The sequence below is a fragment of the Excalfactoria chinensis genome, chromosome 5 (assembly GCF_039878825.1).
Source record: "Excalfactoria chinensis isolate bCotChi1 chromosome 5, bCotChi1.hap2, whole genome shotgun sequence".
Classification (NCBI taxonomy): domain Eukaryota; kingdom Metazoa; phylum Chordata; class Aves; order Galliformes; family Phasianidae; genus Excalfactoria; species Excalfactoria chinensis.
Window position 1 is genome coordinate 40,220,995 of NC_092829.1, and position 21,741 is coordinate 40,242,735.

At 36.7% G+C, this 21,741-nt stretch overlaps 1 protein-coding gene across 2 annotated transcripts in view; it reads right to left on the reverse strand.

The window, feature by feature from the left end:
• Window positions 1-8,462: 8,462 nt before the first annotated feature.
• USH1C (USH1 protein network component harmonin) overlaps window positions 8,463-21,741 on the reverse strand; it is a 43,224-nt gene continuing 29,945 nt past the window's right edge. Inside the window, exons 16-21 of one of the 2 annotated variants that reach the window (XM_072337728.1) lie at window positions 13,458-13,499; window positions 13,089-13,142; window positions 12,856-12,955; window positions 12,275-12,384; window positions 11,506-11,561; window positions 8,463-9,819 (exon numbers count right to left, since the gene is read on the reverse strand). In XM_072337728.1, coding sequence (XP_072193829.1) covers window positions 9,807-9,819; window positions 11,506-11,561; window positions 12,275-12,384; window positions 12,856-12,955; window positions 13,089-13,142; window positions 13,458-13,499 — 375 coding nt within the window. In that variant the 3' untranslated portion in view covers window positions 8,463-9,806. The remainder of the gene's footprint in view (window positions 9,820-11,505; window positions 11,562-12,274; window positions 12,385-12,855; window positions 12,956-13,088; window positions 13,143-13,457; window positions 13,500-21,741) is intronic. The other variant, XM_072337729.1, reaches the window with a different exon arrangement.

The window sequence follows — 21,741 nt, forward strand, 5'->3', positions numbered from 1 at the left end:
CTACACAGGCTTTCATTTTTTAATGCAAACACAGATACAAAATAAAACCAGCTTTTTGAAGGCTTGAACCCATATTAAAAATTAGTTAGGCAAAGAAGTCGAGGCTTTAGGCAAGCAAGTCTTACTTTCCTGTGTATTTTGAAGTCCTTAATGGGACAAAGCATCAAGAAGAAATCTTAATCAGAAGAACTGAATACAGCAGATCCTTACTGGGATTCAGAATTTGCTATACGAGATGTACTGACCTATTCCTTTTGCTTGCTATTAAATTCTGCTCTTAGAGATAGAGAGGAAAAGAAATTTACATGAACAGGATGAAACCTGAGTCTTTCACAAACACATTTAAAGAGCTGAGAGGGAAAGCAATGCAGAAAATCATCACCAGAGAAAGCTGAGATTTTATTCTTTTGGAATAAATAACTCCATTCTATTGTTTCATTGAAGACACCATCTAACAAAGCTAATTAAATATCTTTGTAAAAATAGCCTAAGGTGCAACTATTAAAAATAGTGCACAACAGTACTGTGCAGAGATTCACAAAAATGGCTGTTTTTCTCTAAATAGATCTTATTAATTTTTAATTGCCAGTTCTCATGAAAAATGAAGAAAGAACTTCCGAGCAAGTAGATCTATCTCAGAATGGAAACAAAGCCCAGGCTTTGTTGGACAATGATCGTTAAACATTAGGCAAACGCTCAGATAAGTGTTTCAGAACAGCTTACATTTAAGTGTGACAACATTCCAATTTAATTAATGAATGGGCACTCCTTTGCATCCACTTGTCACATCACCAAAAAAACATCACAAAAGAATCATATATATATATATATATAAACATATATATATACACACGTATGATACAACTGTTCAGTTTGTTTCCCATTTCTTACATGGCAAGAATGTTAAACTGCATATTTTATCCATCTGATCTGCAGAGTGGCATTCTCTTTTTACCTGCTGCCAAGGAAGCCTGACCATGTTATTGTAGGATGATGCACACAATCTCTTGTATTCTCTTCTGACCTCTTGTGGTTTTAGCTACTTAATGAAACATGAGCTGTATCATTAAGTTGTTTGACGAAGCATGTTTGCCATCATACAACAGAACATTTAAGCAGCTGTAATTGCTTCAAACAAACTCCTCATCTGAAAACCAGCTTCCTAGTGTAATCTAGTCAGAGTGGAGCTGACTTGGCAGTACCACAACACTTGAAATCTAGGAAAAAGCTTGCTCTTCTCTTTACTTGCTCTGCTTTGAAGTGTTAAGGAAATACTCATGCATTCGGTGAGACATGACAAAACAAACAGTGAGCCAGCAGAAGGGTTGCAGGATATTTGCCTTTTTAGCATGACCAAAGCATACATCTGATGCTCCACTGCCCTTCTGCATCACCATAGTTCCTCACAGCAACGAGAAGAATACTCTAATGGTGCAATGCTTTCCCTAAGCGACAGTACTTTGCATCTTGTGCTCTCTAGGCATCTACTTCTTATCCCAGAAGAGCAGCCAGCATTTTCAATTAAAGGTTTGCTCCTTACCTGCCTACATCTTTATTCTACCTACAGCTCTGTTTCTTCCTTAGGTTTTTTATTTATTTATTTATTTAATGTAAGCAGTTACCTCAATTTTAATTGAAAATATTTGAGCTGATAAAAGCTGAGGAGACAAAAGCAGCTGCCATTTTTGAAAAATCAGGACTAAGACAACTTTCTGTTCTCTCTTGACCATTTTAGTAAACAAATACAAGCTTAGAATTTCCACACTGTATCTTATTTTCCAGCACTTAAATGGTTAATGTCTCGAGTACTCCTTGTGCAGTACTTGTAGTACAAGCATCATGTTTTTCTCAGGAGAATAGTGCTGTGCAGTAACACATGCCAATAAACAGCTCACGTGCTGGTTCTAGTGTGGTATTCTTCAGTAAATGTTATTTTAGTTACTGACTCAATTAAGTGCCTTTGTGATTCTTGCCTTGCATACAGACTCATACATCTAAGAGATCTTGTTGGCCTATTTATACTTACAAGAATTAAGTGCAGAAACAAATGGACATAGAACCAGTGTTAATTTCTGAAAGACAACCAGGCTGAAAGTCACCAGTTTCTTTAGGAAGTCTCTCAAAAACAGAAACTAGGCTGAAAACTAGAGTTTGAATTGTGGGAGATGGAGAGGCCAGCTCGGCCTTGTTGTTTACTGACTCACTGATAATGAGGCTCTGGAAAGGAGACAGAAGGTCTGAACAAACCGGGATGTCTTGTACCTAGGCATAAGACAAACTCTCTGCTGATTATTAAGGCTTGTTATGGAATTTGCTTGCTTTCTAACCAATGGATTGTTAGTGGAAATGTACTGAGTACGTGTGTTAGAGTATAAAAAGGCTTGCTTAGAAGAATGAGAGAGTATATATGAATAGAATATATACAGGATATATACTCAGCATTATGATCATGATCATCACAGCAATAAAGAAATCTTCCTGGCATGAGAACCCTGTGTTGTGTTGCTGACTCGCAACATGAATTGCTTACATTTAAGACTTTTAGAGACAGCTTCATTTTATCATCTTCTCAGAACAGAAAACTGTTTTCTGGTTAAGCACATTACAGTTATTGTTGGTTTGTTCATTCACCACCTGGGAATTGGCCCAGGTTATTTTAGATTTAACCAGTAAAGCTTATACAACGATTAGAGCTATCAATTCAGACTTGGATTTGGAATATATAGTTCCTGTGGCACTATTTGACAAACGTACAAAAAACTGAAAAAGGTGGTGTTTCAATTTAATGACTTTTTTTTTTGCCCGACAATCACTTCTTCCATTCACTTTGAATAGACCTCAATATGATATTTATTTAAGCACTTAAAAGAACAGCAATACATCACATTTTGGATTTGCTTTAAAAAGAGAGTAAGTATGCATAGAAAAGTTTGATCCTCCATAGCCAAGACTGCTTATTCTCTGCTGTGAGTCATTCTATCACCAACTAATTGTCAAAGGCCTACAAGTCCTATTTCAGAAAGCTTTCCTCTGGAGTTCAGCCCACCTGCAGACTATGGTTGGGATTTCCAGAAGCTCAAGGGAATTAAACAATACAAAAAGTAATAAAAATTAATTTACTTACTATTTAGTAATTCCTAAACTAATAACACCTGCTTGTTTTTTTTCCTATTGTTTAGCTTTTTTTCCCCCACAAAACTTAAGCAGAAGCTTATTATCTCTTCCAAAGAATTGTTTTGGCATCCATTGTTTTGGAAGCTTTGCATGTAGTGTGCAACTCTGCTGTCTGGTGGCATAAGTCTCAAGTATCCTCACACCAAATAGCACACAGCCTCAGCCTTCACATCAGCCAGAGGTTCGTCACTCTGGGCAGGGAATATTTGTGTTCTCAGTCTGTTGGGGAATCAAGTGGTTTATATCAAAGAAGAAACCAAGACTGCTTCAACGCTTCCCCCAGCTAATGAAACTTGGAACTACTCTTTGCTCTCAATAGAAAGAATATTTAACATCAGTGTTGTCCTCAAAAAATGGTGAGAATCTGAATATCAAACTCACAAATCAGTGAACGTTAACAAAACTAAAATAGGGCAAAAAATGCAGCATCAAGGGAGCTAAAACTGTTTGCAAATTTCAGTCACATTCAATCACTTTTTTTTTTTTTTTCCAAAACAAAGAGGGAAAATTCTAAATATAGTGTTGGGTGATTTATTTCTTTATTTATTTACTTTGAGAGAATGAAATGAGTGGAACTTTTCATTCAATAACCATTTCCCCTCCCCACCTGGGATTTGACATTTTTCTATGAAGAAAAATACCATTTTCATTTAACTCCCACTGATTCTGTTAAGCAGTCAGTCACTGAAGTGGAAAAAAAATTAGTCAACACCCAGGATTTGTCCTTATTTGACAAGAAACCAAGGTGCCATCTGACAGGTGTGCTCTGTAGCCCCTCAGGTTCCTGAGAGATGAAGTCTAGTTTATCAGAAGATTAAACAGCAGCTTTGTTGCAGACTTCAACTGTACTGAAAAGCTCCATATGACAGGAATCTTCCATTAATAGGAGTCAACAATAAGTTAAAGCAACAGTATAGACAGCTCTACAAAGCAAACAAGGAGTCAGAAGGGCAGTTGTACTACTGTCATATCCAGCTGGGACATGAGGAACTGTGCAGCTGGCTCACACAGAGGATCAGCTCTCCAGGGAAACAGAGTCGCTTCCTGGCTGCTACAGCTGAACAAGACCAGTAGGAACATCTACCAATCTAGCAGTCTTGTGGCAACACAAAGCTTATGCCTGTGATTTACAAATGACAGCTACTCTTAGCTCAAAGGTGAGATGAGGAAAAGCAACAGCCCAGCATGTAACATTAAGACAAGCCAGTGACAATTATTTTAGCAGACAGAAAACTAGCTTGCATCAGAGGGGCCAGGCTATTTGTTTATGATCAATCAACAGCTTGTCCTTGGGAGCCAGGGGATACAGCAGTCCCTCAGCAGTGCCAGAAACCTCAGCTGTTTAGGCTAATGTCATAGTAACACGCCAAGAGTAGCAGAAGATTTATGGAATGATCCTGTTAGGATACTTTCAGCTCTTAATGCACTCTTACAACTCAGAATTCCTTAAGTGGCTGAATCAAGGGGTTGACAGGAGTTGTGGATGTTCATAGAATTGTTTTAGTTGGAAGGGACCCTTGAAGGCCATCTAGTCCAACTGTCCTGCAAAGAACAGGGACACCAACAGCTACATCAGGTGCTCAGAGCCTTGTCCATCCTGAACTTCAGTGTCTACAGGAGCAGGGCATCCAACAACTCTCAGCGCAACCTGGCTCCAGTGCTTCATTGCCCTAATTATAAAAATCTTTTTCTTTATATCTAGTATAAATCTCCCCTCTTTTAGCTTGAAACCATTTCCCCTTGTCCTATCACAACAGGTCCTGCTAAAGAGTCTGTCCCCTTCTTTCTCATTGATCCCCTTTAGATACTGAAAGGCCACTGTCAGATCTCCCCAGAGCCTTCTCTTCTCCAGGATGAACAGTCCCAGCTCTCTCAGCATGTCCTCATTTGGGAAATGTTCCATCCCTTGGATCGTTTTTGTGGCCATAGGTTAATCTTAATATGTTACACACTGCATTTAAAAGCTCTATTTTTTATTTTTTTTTCATAACGAATGATAGAAGCAAGGACTTAGTACAGCTACAGCATCCCTCTAAAACATACTGTGGCATAGAATGCACTGAAAAAGAGTCATTTCCAGCAGCATTTAAAATAAATTATTACAGCTAACTCTATTCTTATGCACAATCGTTTCCGCTGTGAAATCTCTTGGGGGAAAGCAAAAAGATTTAAAGATGGGAGGCTGTTTAAGATGCAATAAATGTGCACTATTATCATACAAATAGCTGTAAACAACTCTAGGTATTCAGTGCACTGCAGGAAGTAAAGCAACTGCCGATTTCTCTATAAGAACTGCTCTCAGGAAAGTAGGGGCTACTGTTAGCTTTAAAAACAAGTTGGAAATTTTGTTTTTTCTGATGATACCAGCTGTAAAAACAATAATCACTGTTGCCTCAAAAGTAATTATTTCCTTCAGCACACGTACTACATTTTTGCTTACACAACGCTAAAGATCATGTTTTATATTACATATCTCTTAAGAGAAGCATCCTTCCTTGCAGAAGTGTTTCTGAAAAAGAAAAATAAATGTATTTTTTTCCCTCAAAGTTGATAAATGTTATCTTTCCACAGCAATTATACGTTCCACTGTTTCACTTTACAGCATTAGCAAAGAAAACAACCCTGGCTCTCACTGTAACCAAGCTTAATTTACAGTGTGCTAAAACTCTATAAGAGCTTCAAAATTGCACACAATTGTGACTGATAAAGCTAAAATCATACTGAGTCCATAACTAGAATTCACAAGTGACATGAATTAATGTTATTTTGAGTTTTATATCACCTATACTTACTATTCCTAATTCTTTCTTTTTCTCATGGTTATAAGTAGCCTGTCTCACAATGTTTTCTGCTGGTTATGTTTGTTTTCTGTGAGGACAGTGTAAAAGTTAATGGAAAATTTCAGCACTTCTTGTTTTTGTCAGTCCAAATATGAAGGTGGATGTCATGCACTGGTGCTTAGCCACAGAAGTTTTCATGTACAATCATCTACAGCCTATTTTTCCACATACAGGAGAACATTAGTGCACTGAGGAAAACGAGAACAACCACATCCAGCTGGTTCTCACATGTGGCAGAAATGCATCCTCAGTACCAGCTCAATGTAACTGGCCAGAACAAGAAGTTCTCAATCCCCAAACTGGCCAAGGATTCTTTAACAGATGCAAAAACTTCCTATTCTATCAGTTAGGGTATCAATATACCGTAAAGAGCACTGTCCATTTCTCCATTTGCTTGTATTTTTGGGCCACGAAGCCTACAGATACTAGAAGATGAGAAATGGATCGCACAAGAATCGGATATAAAGTTTGCCCTTATCTGCTGTGTGACAGCACAGCTCACTGCGCTGAGTCATTGCTCCATGATTAAAAGAATACATCAATAATGAGGGAGATATACTTCAAACATATCTGCTCATTTGCACCTGGGCTTAGATGCATCATTAGAAAAGGCAGCACTAGCTAATTTTGTAATTTAGAGAGTATGTCAAATGATAGCTAAATAATAATTTCTTAGGGTGGCAGAATGCCAGTAATAAACAGATCAAAGATTTCCCAATGCTAGTGTCCATGAACTAGCAATGATATTTCCTACTCTGTAGTGTCATGCTTCTGGTCATGAATCCACAAGGATTCATTTTTTGTTTCCTGCATGCAGGCACGCACGGGCTCACAAAGCAGATGTGAAAGTCAGAAGACTAATGTAATTCTTCCTCCAGTTCAGCAACTGTCAGGGTACTCTGAAGTCGACTCTGTGACTGACACGGCCAAAAAATTCCTGAGAGAATAAGAAAGACTATTAACAGTTCTGAGAAACTCTTCCTCTGAGTAATTATCCCATAGAGATAGAGACAGCGGGTCTTAGCCATCTTAACCAAACAAACAGCTCTGAGAAACTAAACATGTTCTCTCTGAGATTACAGTGAATGAAAAGGAAAAAAAAAGCATATTGTGTTAAAAGCAGTTTGAAGCATACATGACTCTGTCAGTGAAACACTTGGATCTCTGCCTGCTTTGTGCATCAGGTCAGAGTTTCCATACTCCCAAAGGAAACAAAGCTTTGGTTGAATAAAAGAGAAAACCCCTTTTACTCTACTGTTACCTTTTCATAGCTGGCTTGATTGAACAGGAGTGAGGCATGGGCACATGCAGTGACTTTTACAGCCAGCAGGAAACTGCGGCGGCAACTCAAATGGACAGCTGTTCTATGTCTGAGACATTCTGGTCATACCCATCACAGGAGCCAAAAGGGAAGCTGCTTCAAAAGTCTATTGCTTTGTCCAGCTCTTTGAGGTTGCTGACAAATGAAAGAAGTGATCTAGTCCCAGAGCAGTGAAAGCCAACAATAAAGCAAAAATGTACCTGACTATAGGGTTAAGTAGGATTTCAGAAACAACAGCCTTTTTCTTAAACAAAACAAAACACCTCCTCACATTGTCATCTCAACAGAGGGTAAATGAACAAAGTGACATTTACTTACATATATATATGAAGTAATGAGCAGTAACTAATTCCTCAGCTGCCTCTCATGCATTTTAAGGTGTATCCAAGCAAGTAAAGCCAATGAGTAGATTGGGAAAAGAAGGACAATTTTGTGCTACAACTCAACTGTTGGTCCTCCCACAGATTTCAGATTTCTCAGTTCAGTCTTCTGTGCTCCTTTACTCTCTGAAAAAAACATCAGTAAAAACACTTCTCATCTCTAAGGTTTCTGTGTTTTGCTTCTTATGTTCCAAGACAACGATTAATACAATCAAACACTGGTTGCAGGCTGAAGTTCACAACTGGTACGTTACTGTGGCTCTATTTGCTGCTGCATAACATTAGAGCATCTCCTAAGAGAACATCTTACAGCATCACTTAAGTGTACAGATGGTCACAGAACATAGACAAGTAGGAACCAGGGCAGGAGGAATACATTCTGCTCAAATTTCTCCTCCAGTACTAACAGTGATGCATTTGGGTTAGTTTTTTGGTTATGAAGTCTACAGATCTGGGTGGATGCATCCAAAGATGTAGCAAGGGAAATAAAAGGGAGCAGCTGCACTTAGTAGCATGCCAGCTACCAAGTGATCAGATTTGCCCATTAAAAAATCTGTAAAAAGTTACCACAGCTCAGACTAATGACAATTCCTTTCTGTACAGAGTAAGTTCCCTTTTGAAATCCACATGGTTGGCATTTTGATGCAAATACATCTGTTATTCAAGAACGACTGAAATCCATACACTTCAGCAGATAAGCTATTAATGCAATGTACAAATTCACAAAGAGAAAGCAACACTTTTTTTCCATTTGGCATATGCTATTTTATTTCTGGATTAGTTGTGAGAATTACAGAATCAAAATGTTTAAAACTTTAATGTGTGTACCCTGCCAGACAAACTAATTGGCATATTGGAGCAATACTGCAAATAAAATGAAGCCAACAAAATCATTTATCTCATATAGGCACAGAGTTCTCAGGAATGTAATGGTTATTTTCCTGCGTTACAGAAAGGAGGGCTTCCAGATGTTGAAGCAGCAAGACTTCAGTGTGAAACTGATAAGCCAAAGAACTATGAACTTTGCATCTCGTTAGTCCAGGTAAGAAAAACCACACAATATGAGTAACCACATACAAACTGGCAAATACAAGGAAAGAAGAAAGTCAACTGCATTTCCACTGACCATATTAAGAAATGACTAAGTCTACAGCTGTAATCAGACTTCCTTATAGTCAGGTTAATATAGATGCTACGGTCTGGAAATAGTTTCTTAAGCAGAGGACCATTACCAACAACAAAATTGTATGCTTTCTGAGTACAAAAGTTAATTGCATGTAGATTCGCTGAGAACAAAGTACACAACTACTGTACTGTGATTCAAACCCAAATTTTCCACCCCTAATTCTGTTACAGACCAATATAAATACACATTAGCATTACTGACTGAACACAGTGATGTTAGCTGGACTCCCTGCTTGAAATTTATTTTGCTGGTAGAATATTCTTAATATCATATAGGTATTGCCAAAGTTATTCCAAATAACACTAGCACTGCTGGTTTAACTAGTATTGAGGCTCTTCCACAGGCACAGTTTTCACAATCAAAACAACTCACAACCAGGCGACAGAACTGTACATTACAAGAATATCAGTAAGAACAGAAATTACCCATATACATCCCAGTCACCTGTGGAAAATCACTATGTACAGAGTAAAAATATAATCCTTCTTGCACCCAAACTACCCTGTGAATGTATAACCACAAACATTGCATCTGGGAAAAGACATCTGCAATCTATCTTCATCTGTCATTTTAGTGTCTATTTCCAGGGAAACTGCAAGATCATTTTTAATATTTGTCTTCCAAAAATAGAGAAAAATATGTATTTTGAGCTCTCACAGATAAAGCTGTGTCCACTGGCAGCCCTTCTCAGTAGCTTTCAAACAATTGTTTTTGCTGTATGTCTGAAGAATTATGTGAAATTACTCATATAACCTGAGGAACGTGATTTTCAATCCACATATTCTAATTATTCACATTTCTTTAAAATAAAAATGTATTTCATGTGACTTTTGATTTTCTATGAAATTCCAGAGCAGCAGAGGTTTGTTCAGGGCAAACACCAAATTTCTCCAGTGTAGCCTTCTTTAAAAAAAAGTCCTTAAGGAAAAAAAGAAGAAGAAACAGATGCTGTTAGCTGAAGTGCAGGGTTTTTGTCTTTGCAGTAAGAACAACATTGTGTAACTAGATTTCAGTTGGCCAATTTGTATTTGCACTGTAGCAATTGATAAAACAAATACCACATGCAACAAGAAACCTTACCCTGGTTTTCCAGACATCTATGACTCTACTTACAACTATTACAGTAGAGAGAAAACATTCACATTAAACTGAGCCTGTAAAGCATGGGTAATTTTGAGACAAATCAACATAGGTAAGCTTCAGTGAAAACCACACAGTTGTAATCAGTTGTTCAGAAGCACACTGATGAAAAGTACGAAAGAAAACTTGTTCTTTGGACAAGCCTTAAAGAAGAAATACTTATATAGTTATGAATTCACAAAGCCACAGCAGTGGTCCACAGATAAAGAAAAAACATGAGATTAATACTAATCATTTAGGCAGAGCCTACTTATTTCATGGTCTGGCAGATGATGAACCAATTCTGTAGAGGATCTCCAAAAGACATTAACAAATACTCATTCTTTAGTAGGACAGGCATGGCAAAAGCCCAAAGAACACTCCAGCATGGCAGAAACAAAAGGGGGGCGTAGCATGCAATGCACAAGCAGGCACATGCTTGAAATATAACACGGCCTCAAAATGGACAGTTATGTTAACCCAGGTCTGGCTATTCACCATGAGGGAACACTGCAGTGGCTACAGCTGCAGGAGATACCCTTGTCTGTACACAGGTGCACTGCCTTCAAAAACCTTTCTGTGTGTGTTGGGACTGACTGTTGAGGTGGGGATAGTAGGGCTAAATATATGAAATATGAAAACAACAGAAAAATAATGACAGTTATTAAACATCAAACAATTTTACAGCAGTTTTCAGTTGGTGTTAGTCAGTAAAACTATACTGATTTACAGCAACTAACAGCTGGTATTCTACTTAGAACAAGATTCGGGGCTAAAACTTTCCTCCACCATTTTATTTAGTGGCAAGGATATCTTGAAATCATTTCCTTTAATCAAGCAACAAAACATTAGTTTTGCTATTAAACTTTGTCCAATATAATACAAATTACATTGACTTGATAATTGCATCACAGTGTCATGGAATCTTGTTTCATACCTGCACTGATTATCTTCAAAACAAAACAAACAAAAACCAACAAACCAAAGCAAAACAACAACAAAAACAATGAAAAAAACCCAACCCCAGTTACAGGTAGTAACTGTGATCTAATGTAAAATGAAGGCTGAAAAAAAAACACCAAAGGAAAAAAAAACAAAACCCTACACCACAGAATCAAACATCTTGCTGTAATGAAGAATGCTTATGGACATTTGTTTATCCAAATTCCAATCTACGATCCATGGGATCATATTAAGTGATCCAAACTTGAGAGCTGCATTTTCTCAACCCCAATTCCTTCAACTCTAAACCAAAAGCAAAAGTGTGTAATCATGTGCAATTTTGAGATTCAGCATTTTGAGAACTCTGAGAACCACTGCTGATAGCTACTTATGACGAACAAATTAGCAACCATGTGGTGCAAAAGGTTATATAGTCCACAGTAAATAAATACATTAAGCATTATCTGTCCCATAAAAAGCATACGGTACAAACTGTTGTTACTAGTCTTTTAATCCCCACAAAAAGAAAGCTTATACACTTACATTTCATCATCATATTCCTTTGGAGGTGACACTGCAATGACTAAGTCAATCCAATCCTGCAACAGAAATGAACAGGCAAATGAGTACTGCTAAACATTCCTTTTAGAGGTGGTTAATGGACAACCACGAATTATCAGACAGATGGTCAGAAAGGCAATCTATTCCTGGAAAACCAGAGGGAAAAGGGAACCTAGGGAGATGTCCTGTCCTCTAAAATACAGTTTCAAGGTAGACCTGTTTGATTTTTATCCCAAAATTAAGGAGAAAATCTACTAGTCTTGCAATAAGCTTTCAAGAATAAAAATAATTAAAAAAATCATTCTAAGTATCCATATTTGGTCATTTTAGCAATTAATACAGTTCTTGTTGCGAATATGTTCACTGTAGCCAAAATGCACTGTAGCTATTTGTACGTTAAGAAATCAACGATTAGATAAGCTATTATCAAAGTTCTGATCAGCTTCCAAGTAATTTTCAATATTAAAGAGAGATTCCATACATGAAAGTACTACAATCACTCAGCATGTGTTTAAATACAAATCTTGACGTGTGGTTAACTGTCATAAACTTTTGGAGTAAATTACAGTCAAGACTTTCAGAGTTGCTGTATACCAATATCATCCACAGATTTCAACTCACTTTGGTGGCATGACATACTTGTACTTTTGACATTTTCAACTGTACTTCTACTGCTGTGACAACATTGTGAAAGAAAAATACACATCATGAGAGTTACAGGTAGAATGGAAAAATATTCCCATATACTTACCCCACCCATGTTCCAAGCGTTTGCCAGGGTTGCTTGTGCTTCTGCCAGCCTGCAGTCAATTACTATCTTGCCATTTACAGCCAGTATTTCATCCCCTTTCACTATGCCTCCTGGTGACAGACGAACACAGCATACATACATTATCTAGTATCTGCTTTGCACATTAAATCCTACAAATACAATTATTTGGGAAGTGTGAAATAATGAAGACCAGATTTAACTTTTTTTAATTAACAGAATGAGTGATTTTTGATATACAACTGGAAAAGGGGGAGTCCTTGAGAAGAGAACAGCTCTACATTTTTGGTCCACATTATTACAGTTTTTACCACAATAAAAACACAGCAAGAGTGACTATTTCTTAAAGACAATTTATAAAATTTACTTAAGTATCAGCTTAAGCAGCACTCTTCAAAACATGAACCTCTCTTTGCACTGCTCTTAGAGATGAGACAGAATTGGTTGCCTTGGACAGTCTAAGTGAGCTTCTCAGCAACAGCTATAGCTCTGAAGTTAGCTAAGAAATCAGCCAGTGCAAGAAGCCGCTTTGCGGAGTATTCAGATTCCCCATTGTTACTCACCATGTTTGTCTGCAGCACCACCGTCATAGATTGCAGATACAACTATCTTTCCAACAGGAGAATCAATTCCTCCCTCAACTGCAAGGTCTAATGATCCTTCCTATTAAACAAGAGTTTTAGTTCAGAAAAAGCCGTGAATTTTTGCTCAACCTTCCACTCTTCCAAATAAACACATCTGTACATGAAATGCTTACATGAGCTCTTTAAATATCAATCAGTAAGATAGTATTTACCTTTTTAATGCGTAAGAGGCGTACATCTTTTCCCACAATCTGCTCTGGAGTAAACTATGAAAAGACACTGTTAGTTATTTCCACCTCAGCAACATAAAACAATTAAGCTGATCTATGTAGTTGATTGTCGAAAAGGGTCCTTTGTTTCCCCTAAAATAGTCTTAGAGGAAGTTCAAAACACTAGCTTTTTTTTTTTTTTTTCTAGTAAGAAAGTTCTCTTTCATAAGGACTAGAAGAAACAGACAAGGCCCAGCAAGCCAACAAGAAAGAATATTACCACATTACCCCTCCTAGGCCTCATAATCAAGGAAGTTCATATTTTTCTGGCGTGTATTATATTAAACTAAGATGTATGAATTCTCTCCTTACCATTGAATGTGGATCAAAGTCTTCCACATATTTCTGGAAGCCCTGCAAATAAAATAAGACACAGCTGTAGAAGCACGTGCATGAGCCTCATGTTTAACACACAAACTCCATTTTAGCTATTCATGAAAAAATATAATTCTGTAAGATAAGAAAGAAGACTATAAATGGAGAAAAGCACAGAAAGGTAGCAAGTAGTCTGTCCTGACAGTCAGAAGAGATTTTAAAACATAACAGTAAATCAGCAGTTAGAACTGGCCACACTATGGAAAAATTTTGAGGGACTGTTTGTTACTCTATCAGTACTTGGCCATTCTTGGGACTGCCATCACATCGGGCACTATTTCACACTGACAGAAGTGACAGTGTGATTTGCGTATCACCAACACTGCTCCACAAACGCTAAGTTGCAGGACCAGACTCTTTCAAACTCCTTCTCTTCTTCACAGCATTTTGGGGAGCTGGCTGCATACCATGAGCAAACAAAGGACAAAAACCAATTTTGTTTGTCTGCCGTTCTGCAGAGAACTGAGAGTCCACATCTTATTTAGTATTTAAGTAAGAATTAGTTTCACTGCACTTGTGAACTGCTACTTTTGATGAACTAAATGTGTGCAGTTTGATCACAGGCCTCAATGAGGACAGAATTTCATCTTGTGAGGAATAAAACCCAATCATTCATGATTTTAGAAAGCATATCAGTATTACAAACATTTTCAAAACTGGGAGAGAGATATTTTATGACGATAGTTACCTAAACAACTAATAGATTGAATAGCTGAATTTGTAGAGATATCTGGTACAGTGGCTGAAGTAGACATCTATGATCTTGGAGCAAACAATTTAGAGGAAAGGACTGCAATCTCAGCCAAGTCATTATGTAATGTAAAGAGAGTCATTGAACTCCTTGTCCCAAGTCAACCTCACGGAAAACAGATGTTGCCCTTGAAGAAAATTTTCCTGGGAAAGCCACTTCTAAGCAGGACAAAAGGTAAAACTTCACAGCAAAAAAAAACTACAAAGGAAGGAATTATGTGATCTGGATACAACATATGTACAAATACAGTCATGAAAAAAAAAACAACAAAACAAAAACACATTCTTTGAACAAGTATCAAATTTGCAGTGTAGGCAGTGCACACAACATGCACCAAGCAATACCAATTGGAAACCGCTGGGCTCTTTCTACCTTCCACACATTACAGGGGAAAGTTATAAACATTCTTGACAATACTGTCAATTACAGAAACAAAGGAATTAACATCTGTAGAATACAGAACATTAAAATGTTTGACTATGCGGAAACAACTACCTGTCTGGACTTCTAGATGAAAGTTAATGCTCCTGCTTTGAGTGGGAAAATAATTTTTTTCAAAAAGCACCTATCTCAATGGCATGCTTAGTGGAGTTTCTAGCATTTATAGCAAGTAAGAACTGATTGAAATAAAGAGAAAAGAATTAAAACATATTATTATTCAGTTTCAACCGAACAGTCTCCAAGTTTGATTTGCTATCTCAGTCAAATCCAGTTTTCTGTTCTGAGCTGAGCCTTCAGCTCGTGCCATCTGAATCCTCAGCAGTGGGTCTGTTCATAGAAATTTATCTTCTCAAATGGACACCTGAAGGATCATAAGTTAGCACATGTATGGCAGACATATCTTGTCTGGGGGAGTTTTTCAGTAGACCAATAAAAACCTTAAATATTTGACATTTTGCCAGCATTTCACATATTAACTTGACTGCATCTATGAAACAGCCCTAATTCATCAATTTCATAAGGATACATAATGGTTAACCCTGAAGTTCTCAAAAAATCATTTTTATTTTTCTTCTTATGCATTACAATTTCACTTATCTGGAAAAGATGCCTATGTAATGATTCTACGTATTAACTGACCCATGCTGAATATCAAGAAAGACTGAAACTAAACAGAGGAAAGAAAAAGTCATGATTGATCTGCATGCTTTACCAAAGGTTCACGCTGTGAGCTTACAGCTTTGCATCAACACTTCCATATAATGTGACAATGCATATAACTCAGCTTGCACTAGTAAAGCTGTTTTGGACAGAAAATGGCACCTTTAACAGCAACAGAGAACTTAAGCACAAAGTTCACTTCACAGCATCATCTATCAAGACACAAAGCAGTCAACTGAAGAGAGAGAGAGATGAAAATTTCAGCACTGTGGTTATTTAAAGTTGCACAGAGGAAGGCAATAAATATAGTAATATGGCAGAAAATCCTACATAATATGACTATATTATATATATACATATATAATGCTATATCAATAGGTGCTTTCCACCATCAGTTCCTCTGATTTCCTATCAGCAGCTATGTCATGATAATAGATTTATTTGTTAAGCTAAGAAAATATTACAGAAAGTATTGTAACTGGAGGCTAAAAGAGGGAAAAACAAACAAACAAACAAAAACAGCTCTAGGAATATATTTTTTAAAAAATCACCCAGTCTCAGGACATTTATCAGTGTTAAGCAGCCTTAAATATTGCACTATGCAACAAGATGGCTCAATCTGAACCACCTGTCTAGGCTACAGGAGCCACATGCACACTGCAACTTTACCAAGGCTAGCAGTTTTCATGCACCAGTGCTGTCTTAAGTCCTCTGTTTTAGAAATTGAGCAACAGAATTAGAAAAGAGGGTTTAAAACCTACAACCAGTCAAAAAAAGTATCACACAAAACATGGAAAATGTTATTTTACTTGTTTTTTGTTAGATCTAAATGATGAATTGTAAACCACCATCCTTTTAAACATCTCTTGTGGCTGCAAAAGAAAGAACACGGCCAAACCAGGTATTAACTCCTTGCTGTAGACAAATATCACCTGATAACAAGAGAACTCAATGTTGTGGGTTTTTTTTGCTCTTCTTGGGACTGAATCATACTTGCACTTTTTAGTACTCATTCCCTACGCAACTACAATAGATAGAATATGCATAGCAAAATATCAAATACGAGATCTAGGCAGTTGGCTCACACTCCCATATGCCAAAACTGTTGAGCCCATTCCCAGCCACTTAACAATAACAAATAATTATTTTTGTTCAGATGATTTTGGTGTAACTATGGTCAACATCTGAAATTTATGATTACTATGTCTTACTGCTGCTATGTCTGATAAACTTTAGCTGCAGTCCTGCAGAATCAAGATTCACATCTTACAAGGAAAGTTTAAACGTTAACTATTCCTTTCATAAACTCTATATAGAACCACAGTGAAGTTCAGGAAAGAAATCATTCATAATTGCATCAAAGCCTTCTAACACACAAACAGATGTTTGTGGTAGCTGGGAGAGAAGACTAGTATCCATGTTGGTTTTGCCCCCTTGAAAACCCTACCACTGAATCATAGCCATCCCTTTTCTCTGAACCAAAACTTAATTAGCTCTGCCATGAGTGTATTTCAATTAAACTGCAGCACTACAGAGCCACACAGTTGAGATAATAGAATCTTCAAAGCTCCTAGATAACAGAAAGATTTGACCCATTCTTGCATATACATATATGTGAAGATTCATATACATATAACATATATACAAACATTACATATATTAAAAGTATGTTTTATATAAACACACACACACACACACACACACACACATACACGTTGTGAATAGAATCCATGCAAGACAGAATCCATGCAGATCTTATTCTACATACTACTACTGTGGCTTCAAATGCAGCCAGTATGAATAACTTAAAGCACTAAGATACAAATGAAGCAAAGAGGTAACTGGTCTGCAAAAACGATTTACAGACAGTTGTTTTTCTCAAAGTCATATTAGAATATTACTACCAATGAAACTGTGTTCTTCCAACTAATGTAAGGCAGTTGGGGAATCAAGATTATTGATATCTGGAACATTCGAGCAGTCTTGTGGTCTGGGCAACGTACATAGATGCATATCAAATGGTAAGAAATTTCCCTGAGAAAATGGATCTTATTGCCAGTTTGTCACACTAATTGTAAGCAGTGACAACAAGCAAAGCAGTATTTTCAATTTGTATCAGGACTTCCTGATCACACACAATGGCATTACCAATATTTTCATACTACTTAATATTTCCATTTCAGGTATTTATTTCTCAAAGTTTGATTGTATTAACTTTAAATTGTGATTTTTACTCTTTTCAATCCTCTATGGAATTTCAAGTTGCATAGAGGTAATGAATTTCTAAACAGAACTAAAATGGAAGTTCCTTGCATACAACTGAAGGAAATAACTCTGCTAGAAGGATTTTTAACTTTTTTCAATCTCATCCATCTGCCTTTTCTTGAGCAACTTACAAAACTTGCTTTAATTCTTCATTTCAATCTATTTATAATAGAGAAGTTTCACAGCAAATATGTCTATAGGAGAGCTGATTACTAGATAGCATTTGAATTTTTTCAGTCTGCAATTGGGAAAGTAGAGGAACAATTATGCAAGAAAGTCACAGAAACATCCATCCCATTGTCAGCAATACAGCTATGAATATTGCGCATGTCATTTATTGTCAGATATAGCATAAGCTTTTAATTAAATGAATGGAATGCAAATGTGATGTTCTGCACTACATGGAAAGCTCACAATACAATATAATGCCCAACTCTTGTAACTGTGCATACAGGCTCAAGTCTACACAAATACATATAATTGACACATAACACTAATGCTAAGAAAACAAGCCAAAATTATCCTCAAAAATAATGTTATAACTAGTGATTGCTCCATCAGTTATCTTAGATGAAATTTCTGGGCTGACATGTGGGAGTTACCACTTGCCCAAACAGTATTACTCTCTTTTCAGAAAGCCACAGCTTATCTTCCCTCACAAAACAGTTCTTGAAGATGCCATATGTTTGGTCCAATTATATTTACCCTAATTCTTCTTCATTTACATTTGAAACAGATATTGGGAAAAAAAATTAAAATGTACCTTATTGTGAGTAGACTTTTCAATAACACTGCACCATCCATTTATTGATGTCTACGATACAAAATTGCTTTCCCTTTGCCAACAAAAGAATGAGATGCATGGATACCTTTCAAGTATATTTATGACTATTTACAGGAGGAAAAAAAAATAGCAGTATAATAAACTTCTTGCTATTTCATTTCTGTTAAAAGAACCCATGAATTATGAAAATGCAAATCAACGTACAAACAAGGGAAAAAATAATACCCACAGACTCTCCTACAGAGATTAAGGTCTGTAATGCTCTGGAATTCTACACTCCAGTACAAAAACTGCCATTAATGTGACTCTTAGATTATGAACAACTGGAAAATTATCCTTTTGTACTTACCATAAGTGATTACTTGGAAGTCTATTTGGCTTTTACTTTGCAGAAAATGAAACAAGCACTGCTTCTTTAATAAGAAGTCAACAACAAATCCCACAGTACTGTAACATCCACAAGAAAATGAAAGCATTAAAAGGCTTACCAGGGCCTCTGATTTGATAGTTGGCCTGACCATAACGTTTGGGTCAGGATGAAGCATGACTGGTTTAGAGATTATTGGTACCCCTGGATGTCGCTGGGTAGGTGGACTTGGAGCAAATTGCTACAGGGGTTAAGAAAATTACGATTTACAGCATAATTTATGATAAACCATAATTTCACAAAATACTTCAACATAGTTTATGGCAACGAATTTAATGATACTAATGTAACAAAAGGCTTACACAAATATTTTAAATGAGATACTGTCAAAGTTAACAAATGAAAGCACAGTTTCTCTAAAATGCAAACAACAACCTTGTCCCTTTTCCTCTGGCTTCACCAGCAAGATCATAGAAAAAAAAAACCTCATCTCTGCTTTTGGCATTCATCCCATTAAGGCAATGAACCAAATGAGATACTACAGAAAAAAATGCTAACACTGAATGCAAGAAGATAGTGAACTTAAAATGAAATTTTAACCAATCAGTGGCTAAATGGATTCACACAAGATGAAATTCAAAAGGACTGCAGTGATTAGCTTTCCACATAACTGACTTCAAGATGACTCACAGTCAAGAACAAAGGTTAGCAATACTAACTACCTTCCCTTGACTCTACAAAGTACAGATATCATCCAGCACGTACTAGCTATGTGACTGATTCCACACTTCTGACTCAGTCAAAACTCCTACTGACGTCAAGCAGAGCAGTGCTCAAGTAAAAACTTCAAAAGTGAGCCCCATGGGTTTAGTTTCTGACTTAACCCCAGCAGCTCTCAGTACACTCTTGTCAATGTTTCTCATCAGAAACATGGTCTTTTCCAGATATTTATTCACATCATATAAGCTCTATCTTCTAAAATTATTTGAATTGCTTCCAGTAAATTGGTTGATTTTAAATTATTATCATTTTTTAAAGAATTTTTGGAACCAATTCTTTGGAAGTCCCTCAATTCATGTAGACATCTCCCAGTTAATGCTGTTTCTGCCCTACAAAATATATTACTACTTTCTGATTTCAGAAGAGTAAGAAGGTTCACAGATTAACATCATTAAAGTCACACTGGAACCAGACAATTTCTCCTGAAGTTGCACAACTTGAAGAGTGCCTGAGAATGGGGAAGACTGACATTTGGCCATTCTGAATTAAAATCAATGTAAACCAGAGAGAAAAGAAAAAAAAGAGCTCACTTTGTAGCATGTAGCCATAATGTTTAAAATACATCTCAGTCCCAGCTCTTTGTCTTTCTTCTTGGCAGAAAGGCACTCTTGCACAATCAGTAATGTAGAGACATTCCACAGAACATGCAAACTTTAACTGTATATGGCTGAAGGGTTGAAATGCAAAGTCTTCACATCATTACAAGTCACTACCACTACCTGGCATGAGGTACCATGTAACACAAGATCTAGATATATGACTGCAAGTGCCAAATTTGAAATAAATCAGCCATGCAGAGTGAGACCCTTTATGCTACCATTTATGCTTACCATCCCCTTTATGCTACCATTACATGGGAAGTTCATAAAATTACATTCATTATTAACAACACATGACATACCAGCGGACTGCTTGACACGGCAGACACTTTGCCAACGTGGGAGGTGTTTCTTACAACCTAAACAGTAGCAGACTTAGTACTGGGTTCAGGTAAAAATATACCATTACTAATAATTTTATGAAAGAGTTCAGTTTATACCAGGTGTTTTAATAGCTAGTTGCCAAGAACATACTTGACAGGAAACTTTGTTCCTTTTGTCAGGTATTTGTTAAGAGATTAATTTTAAATACAGTGATCTAGGGGGGAAGAAAACACCAGAATAAAGGTTTACAATTTTGAATAACATTAGCAAAATCTTCTCGGTGGACAACAAGAAGTCTTCCTTAATTTTTGCTTTGGTTGGCATAAATGCAAGATATTTCATTATTGAAATAATATGAAATGTTTTTGTTTTACCTGCAAGAAGAGTCCAGGCAAAACTGTTCACTTTCTGATTTTACTATCGTGTCTGATACCACATTAGCAATCCTAGGTCACTGCTAATACCGCTTATAAACAAAGCAGCTCTGGTTCAGTATTAGTACTTTATTAAGAGCTTACTTCTTTCCTTGTATACACTGCTAATTACATTTAGTGAGAACTAGCCTACCATTACTGAAGGCTAGGTAATTTTTTGTTGTTGCCAGCTCTATTTTTCTTTAATGACTGATCTTTTGCTCAAAGACATCTGGCAGTGAAAAACTACCAGAAACATATATTGGAATATGTTTGAGGTTAGATCCCGTTTGGAAGTTCCTTTACTACCTTTAAAAATCAGACCCTTAGCATTAGGTGCATGCACACTTATTTGTGGACAACAGGGAAAACTTGTTATCCATAAGAACATATGACATCTTTGTTTCAATAGATCTAGCATATTCTTGGCACTTCAAGCTTGTAAACCACATTAGAGGAAGCACTGTTAGAGGTGAAGTTTATACTGAAATATACAGAGTTCACATTAAGGCAGTTATTTACATAAAAACAATCTGCCAGTCTCCCCCAAGAAGTGATAAATTTGTATATCCTTTCTCACTTTAACCAAAATCATGCAAAAGTTGAGTATTCCCAAATAAAAATGCGAGGAAAAAAAACCAACAAGCAAACAAACACAATAGTGCAATCAATAAATCCATGCAGAAAAAATAACATGTAGGAAAGAAGTGACCATACTGGACCCTCTTTTGCTGTTTGAAACAAACATAATATTTTGGTAAGCAAACTGGAGTATACAAATCCCATCACAGTGCTTTGCAAGAGAAAGTGCAATGCAGCAGCTGCCATTTCTCTCTT